Here is a 26,234-nt window from a genome sequence, read left to right as displayed (position 1 = left end):
TAGTTAAGTAATTGGTCTCGCTGCTCAATTATTAGGAGTCTCCTTACATTCTTCAGTCAAATTCTTATACAAATCAAGTCGTTCTGTCAGGCTGGAAGTTGACACGTTCAGAAGGGACCTTGTGAGAGAGGCATTTAATATGAGTAAGGATTGTCATTGATCGCTAACCACCCCTTATTAAAACCATAAATCTGGCCATTGTGCTTCAAAGGTTGTTATTCAGTGACAAGTGAACAATGTTAAACAAAGCCTCGTAACAACTGAGGGAGCCACCTCTTGTTCAAGGGCTAGCTTGAGCCTAAAGACTGGTTGAGTTGGTTTCTTGGTGTAGTTTTTGCAGCCAAGGTCTGCCTATGGGAAACAGGTACAACAGTCAGGACTGCCCTGAATGCAGTCACCGAGGACTGGGAGACATTTGTCCAAAGTATTTTGGGCAGAGCAACTCTCCCAATTGGGAGATGATGTGGACAACTCTTCGACAAGAAGAGCTCAGGAGGATGACCAAGACAGGGAGTAGCAGCGAGGGAGCCCAGGTCAAGAAGGAGGAGGAGGAGGATGCAACTATCGCATCGTCGGGACAACAAGTGCAACAGAAGAGGAAGACGAAGGAGATCACTAAGGTTAGATGCTTCAACCGTGGGGAATTGGGAAATTATGCCACTAACTGCCCCTGAAAGAAAGGCAAGGGGGAAGCTTATGAATCGAAGGCTGCTATAGCAGAGGTAGACAAGGATGTCGAGGATGACGATTTTGCCATGAGTGCTCATGCGCCTCTGGAGAAGAGGTGGGGTGACATGGAGTTGTAGTCAAGAGGACTGCATGAGGGGCAGGATCCTTGAGGTGCCCAAATTCTTGGATCACATATGGCTGTGGGAACCCTTAACTACAGTGGCAAAATGACGGGTGTCAGGTGGAGCGAGGTGTGATGGAGCGACAGTGGCATTGCTAGAGTGCCAAAGTCTGAGGTAGCGCAATGGATGTAACAACGCAGTTGCAATAGAGGATCACTGATCTGAAATGATCACCGTGAGAACTGCTTGAGAAGAAATACTTTATGACAACTGATAAAACATAAGTAAGATGCAAAACATAAGTGAAAAACAACAAATACGCATCAATACCAGCCAACAAGATTGATTACGGAGTTCGTCCTTGATGGACTACATCTCCGGGTCTGCTTTCAAGATGGGCGACCGCTTTATTGGGATTGAAACTGAGGAGGTCAATTACACAAAAAATTGACCAAACTGAATGTGCACGCAGGCACTTCTGGTCACTGTCATAAGAAAGCTCTTTGAACCAGCTTTCCAATGCTTGTCACGGTTCCTAATTCCGACACCCGATGCTCCTGTTAGACTGAAAACAAAACAACCTATATCCTCCAGAATCTGCATAAAAAACTCAAAAATCACTCCTCCCTCTTCATGAACAAAAAAGGTGCTTTTAAAGGGTTGCAAATACATCTAAGGTCTTCCCAGCCAAGATTGGCATGAACACTGAAAATAGGAGCTGCAATTATGTTCTCATGTCCTTGGTCTTGTCACTGTTTGCCACCTAGTGATAACATACATGCTCTTTCAATTAATTTTAAAACAAATTGTAACAACAAACCCAAATCGGACTTTGGATTATCACTGAACTGTTGGCGGTCAAGATAAAGCGCATAGTAGTTTAACTGTTAGCATGTGAACAATAGGGTCTAACCGTTGTTGGACACCTGATGGCTATCCCTAACGACGCAGTAACAAACGCTGCTCACATGGCACATTTCCTACCTGACAATTTCGTTCCCGATGCGAGGTTTAGTTGTTGCAGTTACAATAACTGTGCGGTTACTGCCCTTTCATTGACATGTCACCACCCGCCATGGTAGTTCTTGCGGTCTGAACTCCGCCCGGTTAACACTTTGCCTGTTCACATGGTTACAACCCGCCACGGTCGCTCGTGCGGTCTACGGTGAACTCCGCCCAATTAACTTAACATTTGCATGCTCACATGACTACTACCCCCGTAGTCTTCTCCCACGCGGTTTCGTTGTGGTTAAGACTGTGGGTGGTATTTTATAATGTTTTTGCAATGTTTTAGTACATAGGCTGAGGGTTGATAACATAGGGATAAGCTTTGTTAATGTATTGTAATGTATGTTTAATACATGGGTTTAGGAATGAGGTTAGGGTTTAGGTTTATAGACTTAGGTGTCCACCTTAGGTCTTTTTTTTAATACAATGTTTGAATACAAGTTTTCCATGACTTGAAACATCATGTTACCCAAAACCCTTTTACAACAAATTGTCACTATGTGACATCAAACCCAACGACCACATCACTGACCCACACATTACTGATGACGACAGAACGATGTTGACGATGAACTGAACCTGTGCAACTGATCTGACGAGATCCTCCTGGATCAATCCTCTCCACTTGAAAGCTTTTAGACCACAAAAGTTTGATTTTAAGCAGATATCAGGTGAGGGTACAGTTCCCTCACTTCTACGACTTCCATCCACCTTTCCTTGCTCAGATTCATGCCCTTGAGTCCTATTCGAAGATATTCAACATCTCCATTCCTCGAAGATCGAATCTTCCTATCCAAGATGATATCTTCCTACAACTCATTCATATACTCAGGTGCCAAATCATCAATAGTCGGAATCTGTGTATCTTCCTCGGGATCCATGATCATCGGAGGTTCATACAATTTCAGATTTTCCACATTTACAACTGAGTAAATTCGCATGTAAGGAGGTAAATTTAATCGAAATGCATTATTTCCAATATTTTCCATAATCTTGAAAGGGCCATACCTAATAGGTTTCAATTTCTTACCTTCTCCTTTCAACCTGTCTTTACTGATATACAACCATACCTGATCGCCGACCTGAAAATGATGATCGACTTGATGCTTGTCATGGCGCATTTTATACTTGGCCTGACTCTTCTCTAACTGATCCTGCACTGCTGCATGTATCTGTTGTATCCGTTGAATGAACTTAACTGCTTTGTTTGCATCATCATGTTCACCCACTTTATCCTCTTCACCAAACATGAAATCCGTTGGTGACTTCGGTACATACCCAAAACATGTTTTAAATGGCGATCAATTAGTTGATGAATGTAAGGCTCGGTTGTAAGCATGCTGCACATAAGATAAAGATTCATCCCACAATTTAGGATGTTTACTGCAATACCCTCGGAGAATATGTATGACTGTCATGTTCACCACTTCAGTTTGTTCGTCGGTTTGTGGATGAAAAGTTGTGCTCTTCTTCAGCTTTGTGTCCATGAGTTCCCATAAAGTGGACCAAAATTCTCCTACAAAACGAGTGTCTCGATCAGAAATAATGGAAGTAGGTAACCCAAAATGAACCCATACCTGATCGAAGAACATCTTTGCAGTCTGTTCAGCTGTCACTTGCTTTTTGCATGGAACAAGAATACACATCTTGCTAAATCTGTCAACCACAACATATAGGTAATCATGCCCTCTCCTGGACATAGGAAGTCCTCCAACAAAATCCATGGAAATATTGTCCCATGGTCGCAAAGGAACTGGAAGTGGCATGTATAAACCAATCTTTCGATTGCCTGGTTTGCTGGTCGAACACATCACACATCCTTTAATGTATTTAGCAACAATTTCATACATACGAGGCCAGTAACAATACCTTTGAACTTGTGCCATTGTTTTGCTTACTCCAAAATGTCCTGAAATGCGAGAAGAATGTGCTTCCCGAACGACATGCACTCTTTCTGTCTGTGGTATGCATAACTTACCCAGATGATATAACAACCTGTCATGAACATGATAATTGATTTCTTCCACCTGAGCACCATGAGTTAGTGATTCATAAATATCTTTGAAATCAACATCCGTACTATATTGTTCTATATAACTTTCATGCTTTAAAGAACTACTATGCAGTACTACTGAAGCATTCAAAGATGGTCTAGATAACATATCAGCTACTTTGTTTGTGACACCTTTCTTGTACTTAATTACTAAGTGAAATTGTTGAAGAAATCCCATCCATCTGTAATGACGAGATTGTTGCAACTTAGTTTGAGACTGTAGGTACTGAAGCGGCTGATGATCTGTGTGAATCACTGTTTCCTTACCCATTAAATAATGTTTCCACTTCTTAACACTTTCAACCAAAGCAAATAGTTCTTTATCATATGTTGGATAATTCATTACTGCCTTAGAAAAAGTTTCTGAATGAAAACAAATTGGTTTCCCTTTTTGAAGTAAGACTGCACCCATTGCATAACCACTAGCATCTATTTCAATTTCAAATGGCTGTTGAATATCTGGTAAAGCTAAGATTGGTGTTGTGACTATTTTCTGCTTAAGTGTATCAAAAGATTTTTGTTGTTTACCTCCCCACTGAAAAGGAAATTTAGAACCTGTTAAAGCATGTAATGGTGAAGCAATCAAAGAAAACTGAGCAACAAATTTTCTCCAATATTGAAATGCACCTAAAAAACTTCTAACTTCAGTCACATTCTGTGGTCTTGGCCACTTAACATTCACATCAATTTTAGTCGGGTCTATTTTTAAACTTCCACCTCCAACTATGTAACCAAGATAATTTAGTGAAATTTTCCCAAACTCACATTTGGAAAGTTTAAGGTACAACTTTTCTCTGTGCAATACTTCGAAAACCTGCTTAACATGCTTAACATGTTCTTCTATACTGGAACTGAAAATCAGAATGTCATCTAAGTAGATTATGACAAATTTATCAATGTATGGGCAGAAAACATCATTCATAACCCGCATGAAAGTTGTTGGTGCATTACACAAACCAAAAGGCATTACCAACCATTCAAATAGTCCCTGTCTAGTTTTGAATGCAATGTTCCAGATGTCATTTTCTGCTATGCGGATTTGATGATACCCACTTCTTAAATCGAACTTAGTGAAATAGACAACATTTTTAAGTCGATCAAGTAAATCATCTATCCTGGGAAGAGGATACATGTTTTTTATTGTTATCTTGTTTAAGGCCATGAAGTCGACACACATTCTCCATGTCCCGTCTTTCTTAGGAACCAAAATTATGGGTGAGCCACATGGAGATGAACTAGGTCGAATAAAACCTTTTTCAACCAATTCTTGTATTTGTTTCTTTATTTCTTCATTCTCTATAACTGATAGGCAATACATTCCAATATTAGGAAGAGGGGCATCTGACATTAATTGTATTTCATGTTGTATTTCTCTTTTAGGAGGAAGATTTTTTGGTTCCTTAAATAGATTTTGAAAAGAATCTACCACTTTAACTAATCTATCTTTGAACTGAGATTCACAACTTGAAAACACATCCAGTCGATCAATGTTGTTCTTTCACAACCATAAGTACATATTTCTTACTTGAACTTATTAATCTCTTCATCTGATTAACTGAAACTAAATCCAAGTGTGTTTTAAGTTTATGTGCCTTGACAATAAATTCAATCCCATCTTTCTTAAGATGATATTTATGCTTTTTCCTATAAAACAATGCATCATGATCATAGAGATAAGGACTTGCTAGCACTACTCCACATATATCTGCTGGAATCACATTAAATCTACTTCATCAGTGTAGTTATTTGTTATGGAAAATTTTAATCGACACTGCTTTGTGACCTTAATCTGAGTCTCTTTATTCAGCCAACCTAGAGGGTATGGTCTTGGATGATTATGTGTCTACAAACCCAATTTCTTAACTAAATCTTAAGATATTAAATTTGCCTGTGATCCACTGTCAAATAATGTATCTATCTTTGTGTGCTTAGAAGTTATCCTTATGTGAAATAGTTCAACCCTTTTATTCTCATTTAGATGATTTCGGTTTGAAGAAGGTATAGAAGTGTTAGAACTTGAACCAGTATCATAAGTTTTACCTGTTGAAACCATTGCGGTTATGTTACCTTCATCAGTTGAGTCAGAGCCCAAATCTTGTTGGATTGTTGTATTGGCCTTCTTTTCACCTTTCTTCTTTTGGAACTTCTTTGGTTTGAGTTCTGAGAGAAGTTTCCAACATTTTGACTCATCATGTCCAATCCTCTAACAATGAGTACAAGTAGGTCTTTCACCTTCCTTCTGAGTTGTCGCTGATCTCTTTCCCTACAGATTTCCCTTCTTCTTGTTGTCTTTGGAATCCTTGATTACCTATTGCCTGGATGGTTTTTGTGAAAACTTGAAAGGTTTGCCCCCTGATTCAACATGTATGGATTGAACACACACTCCATCAAAATCATCAGGATTAAACATCAATAAAAATGTTGTAAATATGAATGTAAACTGTCAATGTATTTTAGTAAAGTTTCACGTGTATCCAATGAAATACCAAGTGCCAATGCTTTTTTTCTGAATTCCTGAGTAAATTCCTGAACACTTTGTCCTTTACCTTGCCTCAAATGCTGCCAATCAATAATAGCTTGTTGCATGTATCCCAAACGATAGAATTGTTTCCTAAGAGCTTCTAAAAACTTAAACCATGAAGAGATGACTTTTCCTTTTTGCTTTACATCTATTTGAGTTTTACTTTCCCACCAGATTAAAGCAGTTCTCCCCATTCTAAGTGTAGCTAACTGCTAAAATTGGCAACTAAGGCCAAACTCCATGTGGGTCATCTTATTTATGGCAGCTGATATTTTTCTTGGATCCCTCTCATCGAGAGGTGTAGGATTGATCTAAAGATCATCCGATTCCGATAAGTATTCATGGAGTTATGAATTTATTTGTGTTATAAGACAATTCGTCAAGGTCGACCAGCAACCAAATAAACCCCACATGTGCTCAACGTTTTAGTATAAAAGGAGATGACTTGAGAGTCATTTCACACACACTTCTATCTTGATTTCTCTCCACTTGTCTTGGGTTTTAGTGGAAGAGAAATCTAGGAGTGGAAGCCCTAGACGTTGGAGGAAGAGAGGTTGCCCTAGACACACATGGAAGGTTTCCCTAGACGCAGATGGAAGGTTGCCCTAGACGCAGATGGAAGGCTGCCCTAGACACACATGGAAGGTTGCCCTAGACGCAGATGGAAGGCTGCCCTAGACGCAGATGGAAGGCTGCCCTAGACACACATGGAAGGTTGCCCTAGACGCAGATGGAAGGCTGCCCTAGACACACATGGAGGGCTACCCTAGACGCAGATGGAAGGCTGCCCTAGACACACATGGAAGGTTTCCCTAGACGCAGATGGAAGGTTGCCCTAACACAAACCTAAAGGCTGCCCTAACGAAGACCTAAAGCAACCCTAATGCTGGATGCCCTAATGCAATCCTAAGGTCTGAAATATAGTGCGAATTTGGAGCAAGGAAGGCCGAGGCAGGTCCGAGTTTGTGGATTGTTTTGGGTGTGGATATTAGAGAAGAAGAGCTGCAACTTTTAGTCATTGCATGAGGCAAGATTGATGGCTTGAGGTGACACACTGGAGCAGTCTTACCATGCAAATCAGGCTGCAAAATAGTGGTGAGTTTCATGATTGTTTTATGCGTGATATTGGGGTGTATATCTCTATTTATAGGGACGCAATAAGGGACTATTACAACAGTTTTTGGGAGGGAAAGGATCTCCTAACTAGGTCGTAGTCATCTCTAAGGACAGCGAGGCAAACAAGGGTATTCTCCCTATACGTTAGGCTTGTTGGTGTGCCCTAACCAGTCAAGTACATGCATAGAACCCTAGGCAGAAATCAGCGGTAGCATGCAGCGAATTGAGGGTTGTTTGTGGACTGATAGTTAGATTCATGGGACAGCAAGGAAACTAGTACAACAATGCTAATATATGGGACAACAAGCTGTCAAGATATATGGGAACAACGAGGTACATAGTTCTTTCAAGATATATGGGACAACAAGGTACATAGTGTTGACAAGATATATGGGACAACAAGGTACATAGAGTTGTATAGATACATGGGACAACTATGACATGGCAGCAAAGGCACATGGACAACAACAAGACAGTGCTGCAATAGCAATCGAGACAACAACAAGACATGGTGCTGCAAATAGCAATTGGGACAACAGTATGGTAAGCAAGGTTCAACAAGCACATGGTGGCAAAACAAGGTGCAACAATGGCACATGAAGGTACATGATGCAGTAGAGTGATGGGTATTGTCGTGATTGATGAAGCATGATAAGATGCAACATTGTGATGATGGGTGCAGCATGGTGTAGCATGGTGAGGTGCATCATGATGACAAGATGCAGCACGATGATAGGTGAAGGGAATCAGTTGAAGCAGCATGTCTTCAACTGATCTCATGTATCATCTTATTAGAGATGATCTATGCCCTTATCTAGATAAGTCAAAGTGTTGACTTCTGTTGTAAATGTACTATCTCTCTCTCTGCTGAAATATTGAAGAACATATAAGAAGAATTGATCAGGGTTTCCCCACATTGGGGTTTGTTTCTAGCTAGCGCCACATCTTGTGTCCTCTTGTCTTGGCTTGTCTTCTGCGATTTATGCTTATATTCTATCTGCAGTTTACTTTAATGCTGATGTGATTGCTAATCTAGAAAAGCTATTGAGCTAACTGTGAAAATTGAAATAAATTGCTCTAAGCATAGAACATACCTAAACTTAACATGGTATCGGAGCTGAGGTGAGGACAAAGCCCAAGAAAGAGTGAAAGTGCAATCACCGAAGACAGTTGGGAAAGGACAAAAGGATCAATGGGTTCCTCATCCCTCTTCAAATTCACCGAGGGTGAAGTCGGAGCAGAGCATATTATCAGAGTGGCGCAACGGAAGCTTCTGATGGTCTACCTAACGCTCACTTCTATGGGAAGTCCGAATCTAACGATGGAAGGAAAGGTAGTTCAACCATTATGCGAAGGAGTGTGCGACTGGCAGCGACACATCACTTGATGATGATAACAATCATTCCAGGGACATCTTCAATGATCAGAGAAATGACAGGTAATGCAGGTCATCAAGGATACAGCAGCCTCTTCAATGAAAGCAAGGAACCCCAGGTATGAAGAATCAAATGTTGTTTCTGATAAGATAAAGAAGCGTTATCCTGTATTGGACCTCTCCTTCAGATTCTTTGGGAATCTGGCTTATTGATTGTAGTGCTTCAAGGCACCTCATCGGATAGAAGGGTGATCTCTCGAGTCTAGTAGAGATGGAAACAATCTTGGGATTATACTTGGAGCCGATGCCACCTATTTCGAAAAGGGTGTAGGATGTTACTCCTCAATTGAATGAGGATAACTCGATTCATTTACAGAATCTCTTTTATGTCCCTAATCGCAAGAAGAAACTGGTGTCCATTTTGGCAATGGAAGTCAAAGGTTTCAGGGTGGCATTCATCGATGGAAAGATGACGACAAGGATGCCTACATTCAAAAGGAGCATGAAGGTACATCTCTGAGATGTACCCAAGGAAAATATCACAAGGGGACCATTCCCCTCATGTAGCAAGTCCAGAGGTTTGGAACAACCCGAGGAGTTTGAGATTCATGATTGGGAATCTCATGTATACAGGTGGAAGAAAGCCCTCTATGGCTTGAAGCAAAGCATGTTGGGCATAGTATGAGAGGATTGATAGTTGTTTGATGAAGCTGAGATTCACTAGGAGTGAAACCGATCCAAACCATTGCTCGAAGGTTGTGGATGATAGACCTCTCATACCAGCACCTTCTGAGGACGACCTATTTCTGACAGGTGCAGACCCTCTCACTTGCAGAAGTAAGAGGGAGTTGGATTCCGGATGTGGAATGGTAAACTGCAAGCCAGTGACTACCTCGAGGATCTTAACTTTCAGAAGTTATATGGTGGTGATGACAAACCAGATTTGGGAAATGCCTCTGAGTTTCATAAACTCATTTGCATTGATGTTCTTGGTGAACTTCCGTCTGGATATATGTTTTGCAGTGAGCATGGTGAGCTCATATCTGGTTGAGCCTCACTGGATTGGTGCCAAGAATCTTTTGAGATATCTTCAGGCCACAATCTCTCATGGATTGAGATACACTGTCGAAAATATGAAATTGCATGATTATTCAATTGCTCACTGGGTAGGCAGTGTGGAGGATCACTAGAGCACTTCTCAGTGTTGGTTCTCTTTGGATTCTGCTTCGATATCATGGATGAGCAGGAAGCAAAATTCGATTGCTATAAGCACCACCGAGACCGAATACATAGCTATGAGTATGATGTCGTGTGACGTTGCTTGGTTGCGGAAGCTCTTAAGTGAGTTGTTTGTACACAAGATGAATACCACTATGATTCTCTGTGACAACTAGAGGGGCGATTCGATTATTGAGGAATCCCGTATTTGATGATTTCACCAGCAGATAGACATCAGATACTGCCTTATCTGGGATATGGTAAGTCGATGTGCGAGGAGGCTCGATCGCATTAAGACTGATGTACTGGTCGCAGACATTTTTTCAAAGCCTCGGGGAAAGGTCAAATCTGTGACTTTCTCGAACAACTTGGAGTCGTTGAGAGATCTTCTTGTAAGGGTCTTGCATGTTGCATTCATTGAGCTCTGGGAGCTCTGGGGAGCTTGGGGTACTTACTGGAGAAACATACGATGACAGGGCAACTCACCCCCCCTGGTGGTGCGCTATGTACAAGATGACAGGTTCAACCTTCCCTGTGATACCCCGTGGCGACTGTGGAATAGGATGATTAGTTCTCTTATGGTCTGCGATGGTTAGTTCTCCCGTGGCAACTGTGGAACAAGATGATTAGTTCTCCTGTGGGCCGGGATGATTAGTTCTCTCGTGGCAATTGTGAAACATGATGATTAGTTCTCTTGTGGGCTGGGATAATTAGTTTTCCCGTGGCGACTGTGGGGCAGGATGATTCATTCTCTTGTGGACAAGATGATTAGTTCTCCTGTCGAGGCATCCTACCCATGCATTGTGGGACTCATGGGAAGTACCTCTCATCTGATCAATGCGCAGGGAAATCGGGTTAGGGACCATAGTAGTACTATCGATGGATGCATCGTTATATCTACCGTACTCCCTATGCTAGGATATCCTCCATTGATCTGGGATCAATTAAATTGATCTGAGATCAGTATGAGTGGTTTGAGACACTCTCTTGTAATATTGATCTAGGATCAATAAAACTGGCTTCAGGTCAGTAAGAGTGATATGACACACTCTCTTTATATGGAACTGACTTCGGGTCAATAGAGAATGGTATGAGACATTCTCGATCTATTCTTTTTCTTCATGGTTCAGTAAAGCAGTGCAAGGCACTTATCGCAGAGATAGTGCAATTGGACATATGTATCAGCAGATGGAGTTCTCCCTAGTTGAGAGGGAGTGTTAAAATTGGAAACTAAGGCCAAACTCCATATGGGTCATCTTATTTATGGCAGTTGATATTTTTCTTGGATCCCTCTCATCGAGAGGTGTAGGATTGATCTAAAGATATTCAATTCCAATGAGTATTCATGGAGTTATGAATTTATTTGTGTTATAAGACAATTCATCAAGGCAACCAGCAACGAAATAAACCCCACATGTGCTCAACATTTTAGTATAAAAGGAGATGACTTGAGAGTCATTTCACACACACTTCTATCTTGATTTCTCTCCACTTGTCTTGGGTTTTAGTTGAAGAGAAATCTAGGAGTGGAAGCCCTAGACGTTGGAGGAAGAGAGGCTACCCTAGACACACATGGAAGGTTGCCCTAGATGCAAATGGAAGGCTGCCCTAGACACACATTGAAGGTTGCCCTAGACGCAGATGGAAGGATGCCCTAGACACACATGGAAGGTTTCCCTAGACGCAGATGGATGGTTGCCATATCGTAGACCTAAAGGCTATCTTAACGTAGACCTAAAGCAGCCCTAACATTGGATGCCCTAATGCAATCCTAAGGTTTGAAATATAGTGCGAATTTGGAGCAAGGAAGGCCAAGGCAGGTCCGAGTTTGTGGACTATTTTGGGTGTGGATTTTAGAGAAGAAGAGCTGCAGCTCTTAGTCATTGCATGCGGCAAGAAGGATGGCTTGAGGTGACACATTGGAGCAATCTTACCGTGCAAATCAGGCTGCAGACTACTAGTGAGTTTCTTGATTGTTTAATGTATGATATTGGGGTGTATATCTCTGTTTATTGGGGTGACTATTACAACAGCTGTTGGGAGAGAAAGGACCTCCTAACTAGGCTGCAATCATCTCTAAGGACAGCGAGGCAAACAGGGGTATTCTCCCTTTACGTTAGGCTTGTTTGTGTGCCCTAACCAGTCAAGTACATGCACAGAACCCTAGGCATAAATTAGCAGTAGCATGCAGCGAATTGAGGGATGTTTGTGCATTGATAGATGCATGGGACAACAAGGCAATTGGTACAACATTGCTAATATATGGGACAACAAGGTACATAGTGCTCTCAAGATATATGGGACAACAAGGTACATAGTGCTGTCAAGATATTTGGGACAACAAGGTACATAGTGTTGTATAGATACATGCGACAACTGTGACATGGCAGGCAAGGCACATGGACAACAATAAGCATTGGGACAACATCAAGACAATGTTGCAATAGCAATTGGGACAACAGTATGGTAAGCAAGGTGCAACATTCACATGGTGGCAAAACAAGGTGCAACAATGGCACATGAGGGTACATGATGCAGTACAATGATGGGTATTGTCGTGATTGATGAGCATGATAAGATGCAACATTGTGATGTGGGTGTAACATGGTGTAGCACGGTGAGGTGCATCATGATGACGAGACGCAGCATGATGATAGGTGAAGGAGTCACCTTGGAGAATTAGTTGAAGCAGCATGTCTTCAACTGATCTCATGTATCATCTTCTTAGAGATGATCTATGCCCTTATCTAGATAAGTCATAGTGTTGAGTTCTGTTGTAAGTGTACTATCTCTCTCTCTCTCTGCTGAACTATTGAAGAACATATAAGAAGAATTGATCGAGGGTTCCCCACATTGGGGTTTGTCCCTGGCTAGCGCCACATCTTGTGTCCACTTGTCTTGGCTTGTCTTCTGCGATTTATGTTTATGTTCTATCTGCAGTTTACTTTAATGCTGATGTGATTGCTAATCTGGAAAAGGTATTGAACTAACTGTGAAAATTGAAATAAATTGCTCTAAGCATAGAACATACCTAAACTTAACATGGTATCAGAGCAAAGGTGAAGACAAAGCCCAAGCAAGAGTGAAAGAGCAATCACCGAAGATAGTTGGGAAAGGACAAAAGGATCAATGGGTTCCTCATCCCTCTTCAAATTCACCGAGGGTGAAGTCGGAGCAAAGCATATTATCAGAGTGGCACAATGGAAGCTTCTGATGGCCTACCTAAAGCTCACTTCTATGGGAAGTTCGGATCTAAGGATGGAAGGAAAGGCAGTTCGACCATTATGTCAAGGAGTGTCCGACTGGCAGGGACACATCACTTGATGATGATAACAATCATTCCAAGGACATCTTCATTGATCAGAGAAATGACAGGTAATGCAGGTTATTGAGGATACAGCCAACTCTTCAATGAAAGCAAGGAACCCCAGGTATGAAGAATCAAATGTTGTTTCTTATAAGATAAAGAAGCGTTATCTTGTATTGGCCCTCTCCTTCAGATTCTTTGGGAATCTGGCTTATTGATTGTAGTGCTTCAAGGCACCTCCTCGAATAAAAGGGTGCTCTCTCGAATCTGGTAGAGATGGAAACAATCGTGGGATTATACTTGGAGCCAATGCCACCTATTTCGAAAAGGGTGTAGGATGTTACTCCTTAATTGAATGAGGGTAACTCGATTCATTTACAAAATCTCTTTTATGTACTTGATCGCCAGAAGAACTTGGTGTCCATTTCAGCAATGGAAGTCAAAGATTTCAAGGTGGCATTCATCGACAGAAAGATGACGACAGGGATGCCTAAATTCAAAAGGAGCATGAAGGTACATGTCTTAGATGTACCTAAGGAAAATCTCACAAGGGGACCATTCTCGTCATGTAGCAGGTCCACAGGTTTGGAACAACCCGAGGAGTTTGAGATTCATGATCGGGAATTTCATGTATACAGGTGGAAGAAAGTCCTCTATGGCTTGAAGCAAAACATGGCGGGCATAGTATGAGAGGTTTGATTGTTGTTTGATGAAGTTGAGATTCACTAGGAGTGAAACTGATCCAAACCATTGCTCGAAGGTTGTGGATGATAGACCTCTCATACTGGCACCTTTTGAGGACGACCTATTTCTGACAGGTGCAGACCCTCTCACTTGCAGAAGTAAGAGGGAGTTGGATTCTGGATGTGGAATGGTAAACTGCAAGCCAGTGACTACCTCGAGGATCTTAACTTTCAGAAGTTATATGGTGGTGATGACGGACCAGATTTGGGAAATGCCTCCGAGTTTCATAAACTCATTTGCATCGATGTTCTTGGTGAATTTCCTTCCGGATATATGTTTTGCAGTTGGCATGGTGAGCTCATTTTTGGTTGAGCCTCACTGGATTGTTGCCAAGAATCTTCTGAGATATCTTCAGGGCACAATCTCTCGTGGATTGAGATACACTACTGGAAATATGAAATTGCATGATTATTCAAATGGTCACTGGGCCGACAGTGTGGAGGATCACTAGAGCACTTCTCAGTGCTGGTTCACTTTGGATTATGCTTCAATATCATGGATGAGCAGGAAGTAGAAGTCGGTTGCTATAAGCACCGCCGATACTGAATACATAGCTACGAGTATGATCTCGTGTGAAGTTGCCTGGTTGCGGAAGCTCTTAAGTAAGCTATTTGTACACATGATGAATACCACTGTGATTCTCTGTGACAACTAGAGGGGGGATTCGATTATTGAGGAATCCCTTATTCGATGATTTCTCCAGCAGACAGACATCAGATACTATCTTATCTGGGATATGGTAAGTCGATGAGCGAGGAGGCTCCATCGCATTGAAACTGATGTACAGGTCACAGACATTTTGTCAAAACCCCGAGGAAAGGTCAAATCTATGACTTTTCCGAACGACTTGGAGTTGTTGAGTGACCTTCTTATAAGGGTCCTACATGTTGCATGCATTGAGCTCTGGGAGCTCTGGGGGGCTAGGGGTACTTACTGGAGCAACATATGACCACAGGGCGACTCACCCTCCCCTGGTGGTGCGTTATGTATAGGATGATAGGTTCAACCTTCCCCTGTGATACCCCATGGCGGCTGTGGAATAGGATGATTAATTCTCCTGTGAGTCGGGATGATTAGTTCTCCCGTGGCAACTGTGGAACAGGATGATTAGTTCTCCTGTGGGCTGTGATGATTAGTTCTCACATGGCAACTGTGAAACAGGATGATTAGTTCTCTTGTGGGCCGGGATGATTAGTTTTCCTGTGGCGACTATGGGGTAGGATGATTCGTTCTCTTGTGGACAAGATGATTAGTTCTCCTGTCGAGACATCCTACCCATGCAGTCCGGGACTCATGGGAAGTACCTCTCATCTGATCAATGAGGAGGGAAATGGGGTTAGGGACCCTAGTAATACTATCGATGGACTCATCGTTGTATCTACTATACTCCCTATGCTAGGATGACCTCCATTGATCTGGGATGAATGAAACTAATCTGAGATCAGTATGAGTGGTTTGAGACACTCTCTTGTGATATTGATCTAGGATCAATAAAACTGACTTCGGGTCAGTAAGAGTGATATGACACACTCTCTTCATCTGGAACCGACTTCGGGTCAGTAGAGAATGGTATGAGACATTCTCGATCAATTCTTTTTCTTCGTGGTTCAGTAGAGCAGTGCAAGGCACTGATGGCAGAGATAGTACAATCAGACATATGGATCAGCGGTGTGAGTTCTCCATAGTTGATAGGGAGTGTTAAAATTGGCAACTAAGGCCAAACTCCATGTGGATCAACTTATTTATGGCAGTTGATATTTTTCTTGGATCCCTCTCATAGAGAGGTATAGGATTGATCTAAAGATCATCTGATTCCGATAAGTATTCATGGAGTTATAATTTATTTGTGTTATAAGACAATTCGTCAAGGTCGGCCAGCAACCAAATAAACCCCACATGTGCTCAACATTTTAGTATAAAAAGAGATGATTTGAAAGTCATTTCACACATACTTCTATCTTGATTTCTCTCCACTTGTCTTGGGTTTTAGTTGAAGAGAAATCTAGGAGTGGAAGCCCTAGATGTTGGAGGAAGAGAGGCTGCCCTAGGCACACATGGAAGGCTGCCCTAGAGGCAGATGGAAGGCTGCCCTAGACACATGGAAGGTTGCCCTAGACGCAAACCTAAAGGTGGCCCTAACACAAACCTAAAGCAGCCCTAACGCTGGATGCCCTAATGCAATCCTAGGGTCTGAAATATAGTGTGAATTTGGAGCAAGGAAGGCCGAGGCAAGTCCGAGTTTGTGGAATGTTTTGGGTGTGGATTTTAGAGATGAAGAGCTGCAACTCTTAGTCATTGCATGAGGCAAGAAGGATGGCTTGAGGTGACACATTGGAGCAGTCTTATCGTGCAAATCAGGCTGCAGACTAGTGGTGAGTTTCATGATTGTTTTATGCATGATATTGGGGTGTATATCTCTGTTTATAGGGACGTAGTAAAGGACTGTTACAACAACTGTTGGGAGAGATAGGACCTCCTAACTAGGTTGCAGTCATCTCTAAGGACAACGAGGCAAACAGGGGTATTCTCCCTATACGTTAAGCTTGTTGGTGTGCCCTAACTAGTCAAGTACATGCACAAAACCCTAGGCAGAAATCAGCAGTAGTATGCAGCGAATTGAGGGTTGTTTGTGCACTGATAGTTATATGCATGGGACCCCAAGGCAACTAGTACAACAATGCTAATATATGGGACAACAAGGTACAAAGTGTTGTCAAGATATATGGGACAACAAGGTACATAGTGCTGTCAAGATATATGGGACAACAAGGTACATAATGTTGTATAGATACATGAGACAACTGTGACATGGCAGCAAAGGCACATGGACAACAGTAAGCATTGGGACAACATCAAGACAATGTTGCAATAGCAATTGGGACAACATCAAGACAGTGCTGCAATAGCAATTGGGACAACAACAAGACATGGTGCTACAATAGCAATTGGGACAGCAGTATGGTAAGCAAGGTGCAGTAAGCACATGGTGGCAAAACAAGGTGTAGCAATGGCACATAGGGTACATGATGTAGTACACTGATGGGTACTGTCGTGATTGATGAAGCATGATAAGGTGCAACATTGTGATGATGGGTGCAGCATGGTGTAGCACGGTGAGGTACAACATGATGACGAGATGTAGCACGATGATAGGTGAAGGAGTCACCTTGGAGAATCAGTTGAAGCAGCATTTCTTCAACTGATCTCATGTATCATCTTCTTAGAGATGATCTATGCTCTTATCTAGATAAGTCAAAGTGTTGGCTTCTGTTGTAAATGTACTATCTCTCTCTCTCTCTCTCTCTCTATTGAACTATTGAAGAACGTATAAGAAGAATTGATCAAGGGTTTCCCCACATTGGAGTTTGTCCCTGGCTAGCACCACATCTTGTGTCCTCTTGTCTTGGCTTGTCTTCTGCGATTTTTGTTTATGTTCTATTTGCTGTTTACTTTAATGCTGATGTGATTGCTAATTTGGAAAAGATATTGAGCTAACTGTGAAAATTGAAATAAATTGCTCTAAGCATAGAACATACCTAAACTTAACACTAACTGAATTTTCGTTTTATCGTCAGAGATGTTCTGAATACGACAATACACTTCTAACTACTTAATCCAGTTATCTAACTTTTCAGGATTCATTTCACCATCATAAATAGGTAATTCAAATTTTACATCAAGTTTCAAAAGAGAGGTTTTCTTAGGTTTCTTTTCTATTTTAGATTCTGCACTGGAAGCAGAAGAAGAAGAAGAAGATGATGATGGAGATGATGGAGGTGAAGGAGGTTTATCAGCCTTGCCTTTACGTTTGTCCTTCTTCGATGTTGTTGAAGAAGAAGCTGCATCTCTTGCCTTCTTATCTTTGTAGAGTTCTCTGAACATCAGCTGCATAGTCAAGAATGCTTGCTGAAACTGTTCATCGCTCATCTTAGCTTCTGGATTTTCACCTGCATCAAATCCTGTCTTGGTCAACTTATGAACAACTCTTTGCTTTCCAATCTATGGATCAATCTGCTCGAGGATTTCTTCTCCACGTTGTGACTTTGACCTGGTTAACATTCACTAACAAATTATACAAACACAACCTGCTCTGATACCAAATTATATGATCTGAAATAATCATATGTTAAAACTGAAGTAGAATTGACTATGCCAATAGTGAATTGAATGCTAACTTAAGGTGCTGAAACCGTGAGAACTACTTGAGAAGAAAGACTTTACGACAGTTGATAAAACATAAGTAAGATGCAAAACAGAAGTGAAAACAACAAATACACAGCGATACCAGACCGCAAGATTGATTATGGAGTTCGTCCCTGATGGACTACGTCTCTGGATCCGCTTTCAAGATGGGCAACCACTTTATTAGGATTGAAATCGAGGACGTCGATTAAAAAAAATGACGAAACTGAATGTGCACGCAGGCACTTCTGGTCACTGTCATAAGAAAGCTCTCTGAACCAGCTTTCCCACGCTTGTCATGGTTCCCAATTCCAACTCTCGATTTTCCTGTTACACTGAAAACAAAATAGCCTATATTCTCCAGAATCTGCATACAAAACTCAAAAATCACTCCTCCATCTTCATGAACAAAAAAGGTGCTTTTAAAGGCTTGCAGATATGTCCTCGATCTTCCCAGCCAAGATTGGGATGAACACTGAAAATAGGAGCTGCAATTATGTTCACATGTCCTCGGTCTTGTCACTGTTTGCCACCTAGGGATAACATACATGCTTTTTCAGTTAATTTTAAAACAAACTGTAACAACAAACCCAAATCGGACTTTGGATTATCACTGAATTGCTGGCGGTTAGGATAAAGCAGGGAGTAGTTTAACTGTTAGCATGTGAACAGTAGGGTCTAACCGCTGTCAGACACCTGGTGGCTATCCCTAACGACACAGTAACAAACGCTGCTCACATGGCACATTTCCCACCTGACAGTTTCGTTTAGTTGCTGCAGTTACAATAACTATGCGGTTACTACCCTTTCGTTCACATGTCACCACCTACCACAGTCGCTGCTGCGGTCTGAACTCTGCCCGATTAACTCTTTGCCTGTTCACATGGTTACAACCTGCCACGGTAGCTGCTGCTGTCTACGGTGAACTCTGCCCGGTTAACTTGACATTTGCTTTCTCACATGACTACTACCCCTGCGGTCTTCTCCCGTGCGGTTTCGCTGCGGTTAAGTCTGTGGGTGGTATTTTATAATGTTTTTGCAATGTTTTAATATTTTGGCCGAGGGTTGATAACATAGGGATAAGATTTGTTAATGTATTATAATGTATGTTTGATACATGGGTTTAGGAATGAGGTTAGGGTTTAGGTTTATAGACTTAGGTGTCCAGCTTAGGTCTTTTTGTTTTTAATATAATGTTTGAATACAAGTTTTCCATGACTTGAAGCATCATGTTACCCAAAACCCTTTTACAACAAATTGTCACTATGTGACATCAAACCCAATGATCACATCACTGACCGACACATTACTAATGACAACAGAACGATGCTGACGATGAACTAAACCTGTGCAACTGATCTGAAGATATCCTTCTAGATCAGTCAACACAGATTAGCAATAGAGGTAGCTTCAGGATCACGAGGCATCCATACTAACCAGGATGTCAGTTTTTGGGTGAAGTTTCAGTTGCTTACTTCTCAGCAACTGAGTTGCAGTGCTGCAGTTAGCAGTGGTAGTGTTATGGGCAACATGAGGCAACATTTTTGAGAGGGAGCTGTAGTACAGATGTAGCAATGATAGTGGCAAAGTCATGGGCAGTAGTATAGGAAGCAGCAGTTCAGTGGATGAAGGGTAGCAGGCCGAGCATCAGCAGCACAGAGGACCAATGCAATAGATCAGTGTAATGCTTCTATGCTGAAGTGTTGTTAGAGCACATTCCTCGCTAAGGGGGAGTGTTGATTTTGGGTAGCATCAGATGTGCTTTAGCTCCGAAATTTTGTGGAGGGGCTAGAACACATGAGATCTCCTGAACCCATAAATCGTTTGGAGAAATTCCATCCAGATGAGGAGTTATTAAAATAATTAATATTTTTAATGGGTTCCTAAGTCTAAACTTAGGAAAATAAAAATATTAATGTGTATTAATAAAAATATGGGTGAGAAGGTTCTAAGTGACGAGGACCAAGCCAGTTCTAAGCTTAGCCGTTGATTAGAGATTAGATCACGACCGTTGATTCATCAACATGAAAAGTATAAGAGGAGGCTTTAGGGTCAGTTGGAGATGCACCGAAGAGATCAAAGAGTTCAATTTTTTTGGGGCATGGTTTGCTGAGAAAGTCGAGGTAAGTGATCTGCAATTCGGCAGAGGGACTTCAGTCCAAGCCTAGGGAATACATAGCAGAGAGGTAGAGCAGCACCAGGAGAGACAACACAGCTTCAGAGAGGGTGACACAGAGGCCAGAGGAGCTAACACAGGTGATGCAGAAGCTGGAGGGGCTGACACAGGCCCTTAGAGGCAGCGCTGGGGTTTTTCTGTGGGGCAGAGAGAGAGCAATTCAGCATATCGACTTTCTGAGCAAGGGAGGCTCACTGAGAGGGTGACGCAGTCCCAATGCAGAGCTTGGAGCAGCCATCGCTGACCAACACTGGGGACAACATTGTCATCTGTGGGGTTTGATCATCCAGTTGCTGGATTTGCCGAAATATCTGTCTCTAGATAGAGGTACTTTTGCCAAGGTTATTCTCTGTTGGGTGAGCCGCATTTGGCACCCTAGTTGTATTCAAGAATCTGCTTAATAATACAAACCCTCTATATGCTGCACCGGTTTTCCCAAATTGGGTTTTTCTGGGGACGATTTTCCAAAAATAACGGTGTCCCTTGTGTGATTGTCTCAGTTTATTTCAGTTCATGATCTGTATATATGTGTAGGCTGCAATAGTGTTTTTCATCGATGTTTATGTAATTAAATAACTTGTTAAATGCAAAGAACAAGTAGGAGATGATAAACCAGTGATTGCAGTAGGGGTTTCTGATGTGTAGATTCAGAAATTTTCACAACCACCATATCTATTATTGGAGAACAGACTTCTTCTAATTGAGTACTACCTGATGAACCGGGAGACATTTGAAATTATAAAAGTTTAGAATAAGAATATATAATGGTCAGGGATTGTACTCTGTATTGATATCTAATGAAATTTGAATTCAAATTTGAAACTGAAAGTAAGTACAAATATATAATATTCATGGATATTATTCTCTAATTTTTCTATCTTCATATAATTTTCTATACAAAAGATGTTCTGATCTATTCCCTATCTGTTTTTTAGTTATTAGTTTTTATTTTTATTTAATTGGTTTTTACAATTTGCACTGTACGTCTCACACTTTGTAACTACGCTGTGTTGAGGAAGCAAATACATATTCCTAACTTTCTGAAGACCTGGGAAGATAAATATCTGGCATGATGCTCATTTTGCAGGTTATCCGACCATATTCATTATCTGAAGAGTTGAAATCCCTAAAATGCTGTGGTCTGAAACCATAGGGCTGTCGACTAAAATATTGTTGATATGGAGTCAATTTCATGTTATCTCTGCTGTTGACTGTTGTTCTAAATCAGAAAAGTTATCCTATATTTCAGGAGAGAGAACTAGAAGTGCTCTCTAACTATATGCTTATAGTGTGGGTTTCCCGTTGAACAATATTCTTATTGAAATTGCAAGTCGATTACTTTTACAGAAATGGTTTACAATTTGTGTTTTTTCCTAGATTTAAGGTGAAACTTGTGTTGGAGATTGTCCTAGGGCACTGAATGTTGATATGGCTTATGCAGGGTTCAGATGTGGTTAAATCTCAATGTTTAGTTTTAATTCTAAATTGATTGGCTGGATTGTGACAAGCTTGAGATTTTGTTTTGTGTTTATTATTCAGGAGAAGCAAGAAAACTATCTACCCAGATTGAAGGAGAAAGTTAAAACACCAGAAGGAGTTCCGCGCTTATTTGATTTAATTACTGTTCAGGAAGAGCGTCTTAAGTTAGCATTCTTTGCTGCACTTGGAAATACTGTTGTAGCAAAAGATCTCGACCAGGTAATTTATACAAACATTTTTTATTTGGAATGTTTCCACCTGCAAGCCTCTCTCTAACATGAGGTGTCATTTCAAGAATGCCCTGCTCATACGATGAATGTCTTTCAAATGAAACAGAAGCTTGCATGAATATATTGTGCTTAATAGCACTCATTCTAGTGGGGAAATCATCATTTTTGTCTTGTTGCATTTGGATGCCATTTAACCATTATACTTACTGTCCTGATACTGATTTCTTTAACCTTTTATCTTGAGGGTATTCCAGAGATATAAATTTGAAAAGTCTAATAATTCCGTGATTTCCTATGCTTTGTTAGGCCACAAGAATTGCCTATGGTCCAGACAAGGAATTCAGGCGCGTGGTAACATTGGATGGTGCGGTTTTTGAGAAGTCTGGTACAATGAGTGGTGGTGGGGGGAAACCCCAGGGTGGTAAGATGGGAACGTCCATCCGGTCTTGTAGTGTTTCTGGAGAAGCTATTGCAAATGCTGAAAAGGAACTTGAAAACTTGGTTGAACAATTGAAAATCATACGGCAAAGGATAAGTAGTGCTGTGAAGCAGTATCAAGGAGCTGAAAAGGCCCTGTCACATTTGGAGTTGGAAATAGCCAAGGCTCGAATGGAGGTTTGGGGACTAAATATAATTGTTCTTATATATCTATTATCACGTGACTTGAAGATGTACTTGTCATATGCTAGATTCAGAAACAAATAATTGTTTACCATGGTGCTTATGTTGGTTTATCTGGCGTGCTGTTTGCAGATAGAAGGATTGAGTGCTAGGCATGCTGACATTGAGAAGCAGCTTGACTCTTTAAAATCTGCAGCACAGCCATCAAAGATTGAGCTAGAAAGGTTGAAAGAACTTGATCAGATTATTGTTGATGAAGAAAAGGAGCTTGCACATCTTGTAAAGGGTTCTAAAAAGCTTAAAGAGAAGGTTGATACTGTGTTTTCAAATCCATTTTATTCTAAATCTCCTTGGTTCATCATATATGTATATAAGTCTCTCTCTCTCTCTCTAGAAAAGCTAACACATGTAAATTCTTGTTAGGCTGGTGAACTTCAAAATAAAATAGAGAATGCAGGAGGAGAGAAATTAAAGAAACAGAAAGAGAAAGTAGCAAAGCTACAGGGTGTAAGTATTTGTTTGTATTATATATTCGCTTACAGGAAATGCAGTTTAGGCTTTAGCATTCATTATCTTGTGTAATAAGCCAACCATTTCTTTTCTCATGTTGTAATTAAACAGGATATTGATAAGTCAAATACAGAAATAAATCGTCGTAAGGTTCAGATTACCACGGGCAAGAAAACAGTCCAAAAATTACAGAAGGCAATTGATGAGGGAACAAAAGAAAAGGAGAAAGCTGCTGATGAGAAAGAGAAGAAGGCAGCCAATTTCAAAGAGACTGAAGAGAAAGCAGTTTTGGTGGAAGAAAATTATAAAAGAACACAAGAGGTGTATTTTTTATCAAAGTCGTTGATTTCTCAATTCTCAGAGTTCGATGTGCATTCTTTTATGTTTCTTGGAATTATAAGTAGATTGTACTACTTTAGGAGAACCTTTAATCTCACCTTTACCCATACTAGTTGTGTTAATTTTGCATTTGTTTATGGAGCTTGAATGATTTGTCACTGCAGGTACTAGACAAACATAATGAAGAGGTAGAGAAAACTAAGAAAGAGTTCAATGAACTTAAGAAGATAATGGAAGAGCTGCGATCAGGGGAGGTATGTTATCCAAATTGTTTCAATGACTAGTTAATTTAAAAATGCTTAAAATACCTTGAATGGGAAGCCTTTTGTCATTTTTGTTTCTGTCATTTATACGTGTGCATATTTTCTTGAGTTGATAGGTCGATGCGCAATACAAATTAGAAGACATGAAGAAAATCACTAAGGATTGGGAAATGAAAGCAAAGGGATACACAAAGAAGTTAGAAGAAATCCATAAGGCACTTGCACAGCATATTGAGCAGTGGGTGCAATTTCCTTTCACAATTTTGGAAATTGTGGTTAAACTTAAAAAAAAAATTATTTTTTATTTATTTTGCTCTTATTTTTTGGTATTTTCAATAGTCTTTGTTTTGACTTGTCTGTTTTCAGAATTCGAAATGAAGGGATCGATCCTGCATTGCTCCAGGAAACCCTAGGAAATGAGCAATTGCATGAACCTTGTAGCCTAGAGACAGCATTGGAAAAGGTTGCATTGTTTGAGGCTCAACTTAAGGAGTCGAAGCCAAGTCTGGATGCAATCCAAGAGTACTCTCTTTTACCATCTTTTATTTTAGACTAACAATAATGAACAAAATTTGAAATTATTTTTTTGCAATTTGCAACTGAGAGTCTTTTGCAATTTCCAAGGTACCGGAACAAGGCTGCTTTATATAATGAACGTGTTCAGGAACTTAATACTGTAACTCAAGAACGTGATGATCTCAAGAGACAACACGATGAGCTACGGAAGAAACGGTGAGTATGTTTTCAAATTGACAGGGAAGAGGTTGGTATTATTAGATGGACATCTAATCTGTAAATTCAAAGTTCATTTCGTACCATTAGGGGGTTATATATATGGGAAAAGGTCATTTGAATGCATGGAAATAAATAGGTAGAAGGGCTTCTGAAATTCAATTTAATGATGAAGATCTCCAAAGGTTGCATATTGGCACTTTTTAAGATTTTGTATCCTGGATCCTAACTGTCCAGTAATCTTTCATGGAATTGTTAGACTAGAATGCTTATAAAGGGTATCTTCACATTCAAGTGAATCTGTATTTTCTACATCTAATATTTATGTTGCATGATCATTAGGCTGGATGAGTTCATGGCAGGCTTCAATACTATTTCACTGAAATTGAAAGAAATGTATCAGGTAAGACATCACTGATTTTGTCACATTACCAACATGTTTTAATTTTATGAATAATCTACATATCATGACTTCGAGTGGTTGAATACAATATGCAGATGATCACTCTGGGGGGTGATGCCGAATTGGAGCTTGTTGACTCGTTGGACCCCTTTGCCGAAGGTGTCGTTTTCAGTGTACGCCCTCCTAAAAAGAGCTGGAAAAACATTGCTAATCTATCTGGTGGTGAAAAGGTAAACTATTAACTGTCTTTGAGTTTTGGTTTATATATATATCTTTTAAAATTACATATTCATAAAAGGTCATCAACATCGCTGATTGATGCAGTGAGTAAAAATGCACCTTATGCGTGGTTTTCAGACTAAGTTTGGGTATGAATTTGTATTTTTTTCTTCTAGCGACATGTTTATAGCTAGAATATATATGTCTGATGAAAACTGTGAAGAAATATTGTAGCCAGTGATTTAGGAGTTGTTCGGAAGACTTCTAAATTTTGTCTTGAGTTTTGATATTTGTTTCTGTACCGTTATGCCTGTTTCTACTTATTTTTGCAGACTTTAAGCTCATTGGCACTGGTCTTTGCACTTCATCATTATAAACCTACTCCATTGTATGTTATGGATGAGATTGATGCTGCTTTAGGTGAGTTAGAAGCTTCCGCCGTTTTCATGCTTTGGTCTTCATTCTTATTTGGATATTATTGGTGTATGCTATTAGATTTATAGTTCATATCCATTAGACTACCCAACCAGGTAGTTTGAATATGCATCGGCTTAAAAAACACAAGTTCAATCGTGATACTTCGAATATACATTTCTGATATTGTAGTTCAGCAGTTCTTGCTAGGCATTGGTATTGTTGGCCACTTCTCTTGAGACTTAGAAACATTGTATTAAATATAGTTTCAATTGTGATGTTCTGATGATGTGAGATGGTTTTAAATAGCTTAGCAAGATCATCTCTGAAAGTTACTGTGAATTACTAAATTAATGGAGAGATGAAGTTATGGTCTTCAATGATATCATGTACAGATTTTAAGAATGTCTCGATAGTGGGCCACTACATCAAGGATCGTACTAAGGATGCCCAATTCATTATTATAAGGTAAGTGATTCTTTATTATCCTTCACCAAGCTGCAATGGATGTTCTTGATTGCTCGATGATAGTC

The 26,234-nt window shown here is 40.5% G+C and overlaps 1 protein-coding gene across 1 annotated transcript in view; it reads left to right on the top strand.

The window, feature by feature from the left end:
* LOC149256035 (structural maintenance of chromosomes protein 4-like) overlaps nt 1-26,234 on the top strand; it is a 217,316-nt gene that overhangs the window by 190,745 nt on the left and 337 nt on the right. Inside the window, exons 15-27 of the mRNA XM_089457366.1 lie at nt 22,031-22,189; nt 22,507-22,815; nt 22,954-23,130; nt 23,245-23,328; nt 23,443-23,652; nt 23,835-23,924; nt 24,050-24,171; nt 24,300-24,455; nt 24,558-24,665; nt 25,008-25,068; nt 25,164-25,298; nt 25,620-25,707; nt 26,097-26,169. Of these exons, the coding sequence (XP_089313492.1) occupies nt 22,031-22,189; nt 22,507-22,815; nt 22,954-23,130; nt 23,245-23,328; nt 23,443-23,652; nt 23,835-23,924; nt 24,050-24,171; nt 24,300-24,455; nt 24,558-24,665; nt 25,008-25,068; nt 25,164-25,298; nt 25,620-25,707; nt 26,097-26,169 (1,772 nt within the window). The remainder of the gene's footprint in view (nt 1-22,030; nt 22,190-22,506; nt 22,816-22,953; nt 23,131-23,244; nt 23,329-23,442; nt 23,653-23,834; nt 23,925-24,049; nt 24,172-24,299; nt 24,456-24,557; nt 24,666-25,007; nt 25,069-25,163; nt 25,299-25,619; nt 25,708-26,096; nt 26,170-26,234) is intronic.

Source organism: Pinus tabuliformis, chromosome 7 (assembly GCF_031772625.1).
Source record: "Pinus tabuliformis cultivar Carrire ecotype Pingquan chromosome 7, CPIR1, whole genome shotgun sequence".
Lineage (NCBI taxonomy): Eukaryota > Viridiplantae > Streptophyta > Pinopsida > Pinales > Pinaceae > Pinus > Pinus tabuliformis.
This window is presented reverse-complemented; position numbering and strand designations above follow the sequence as displayed.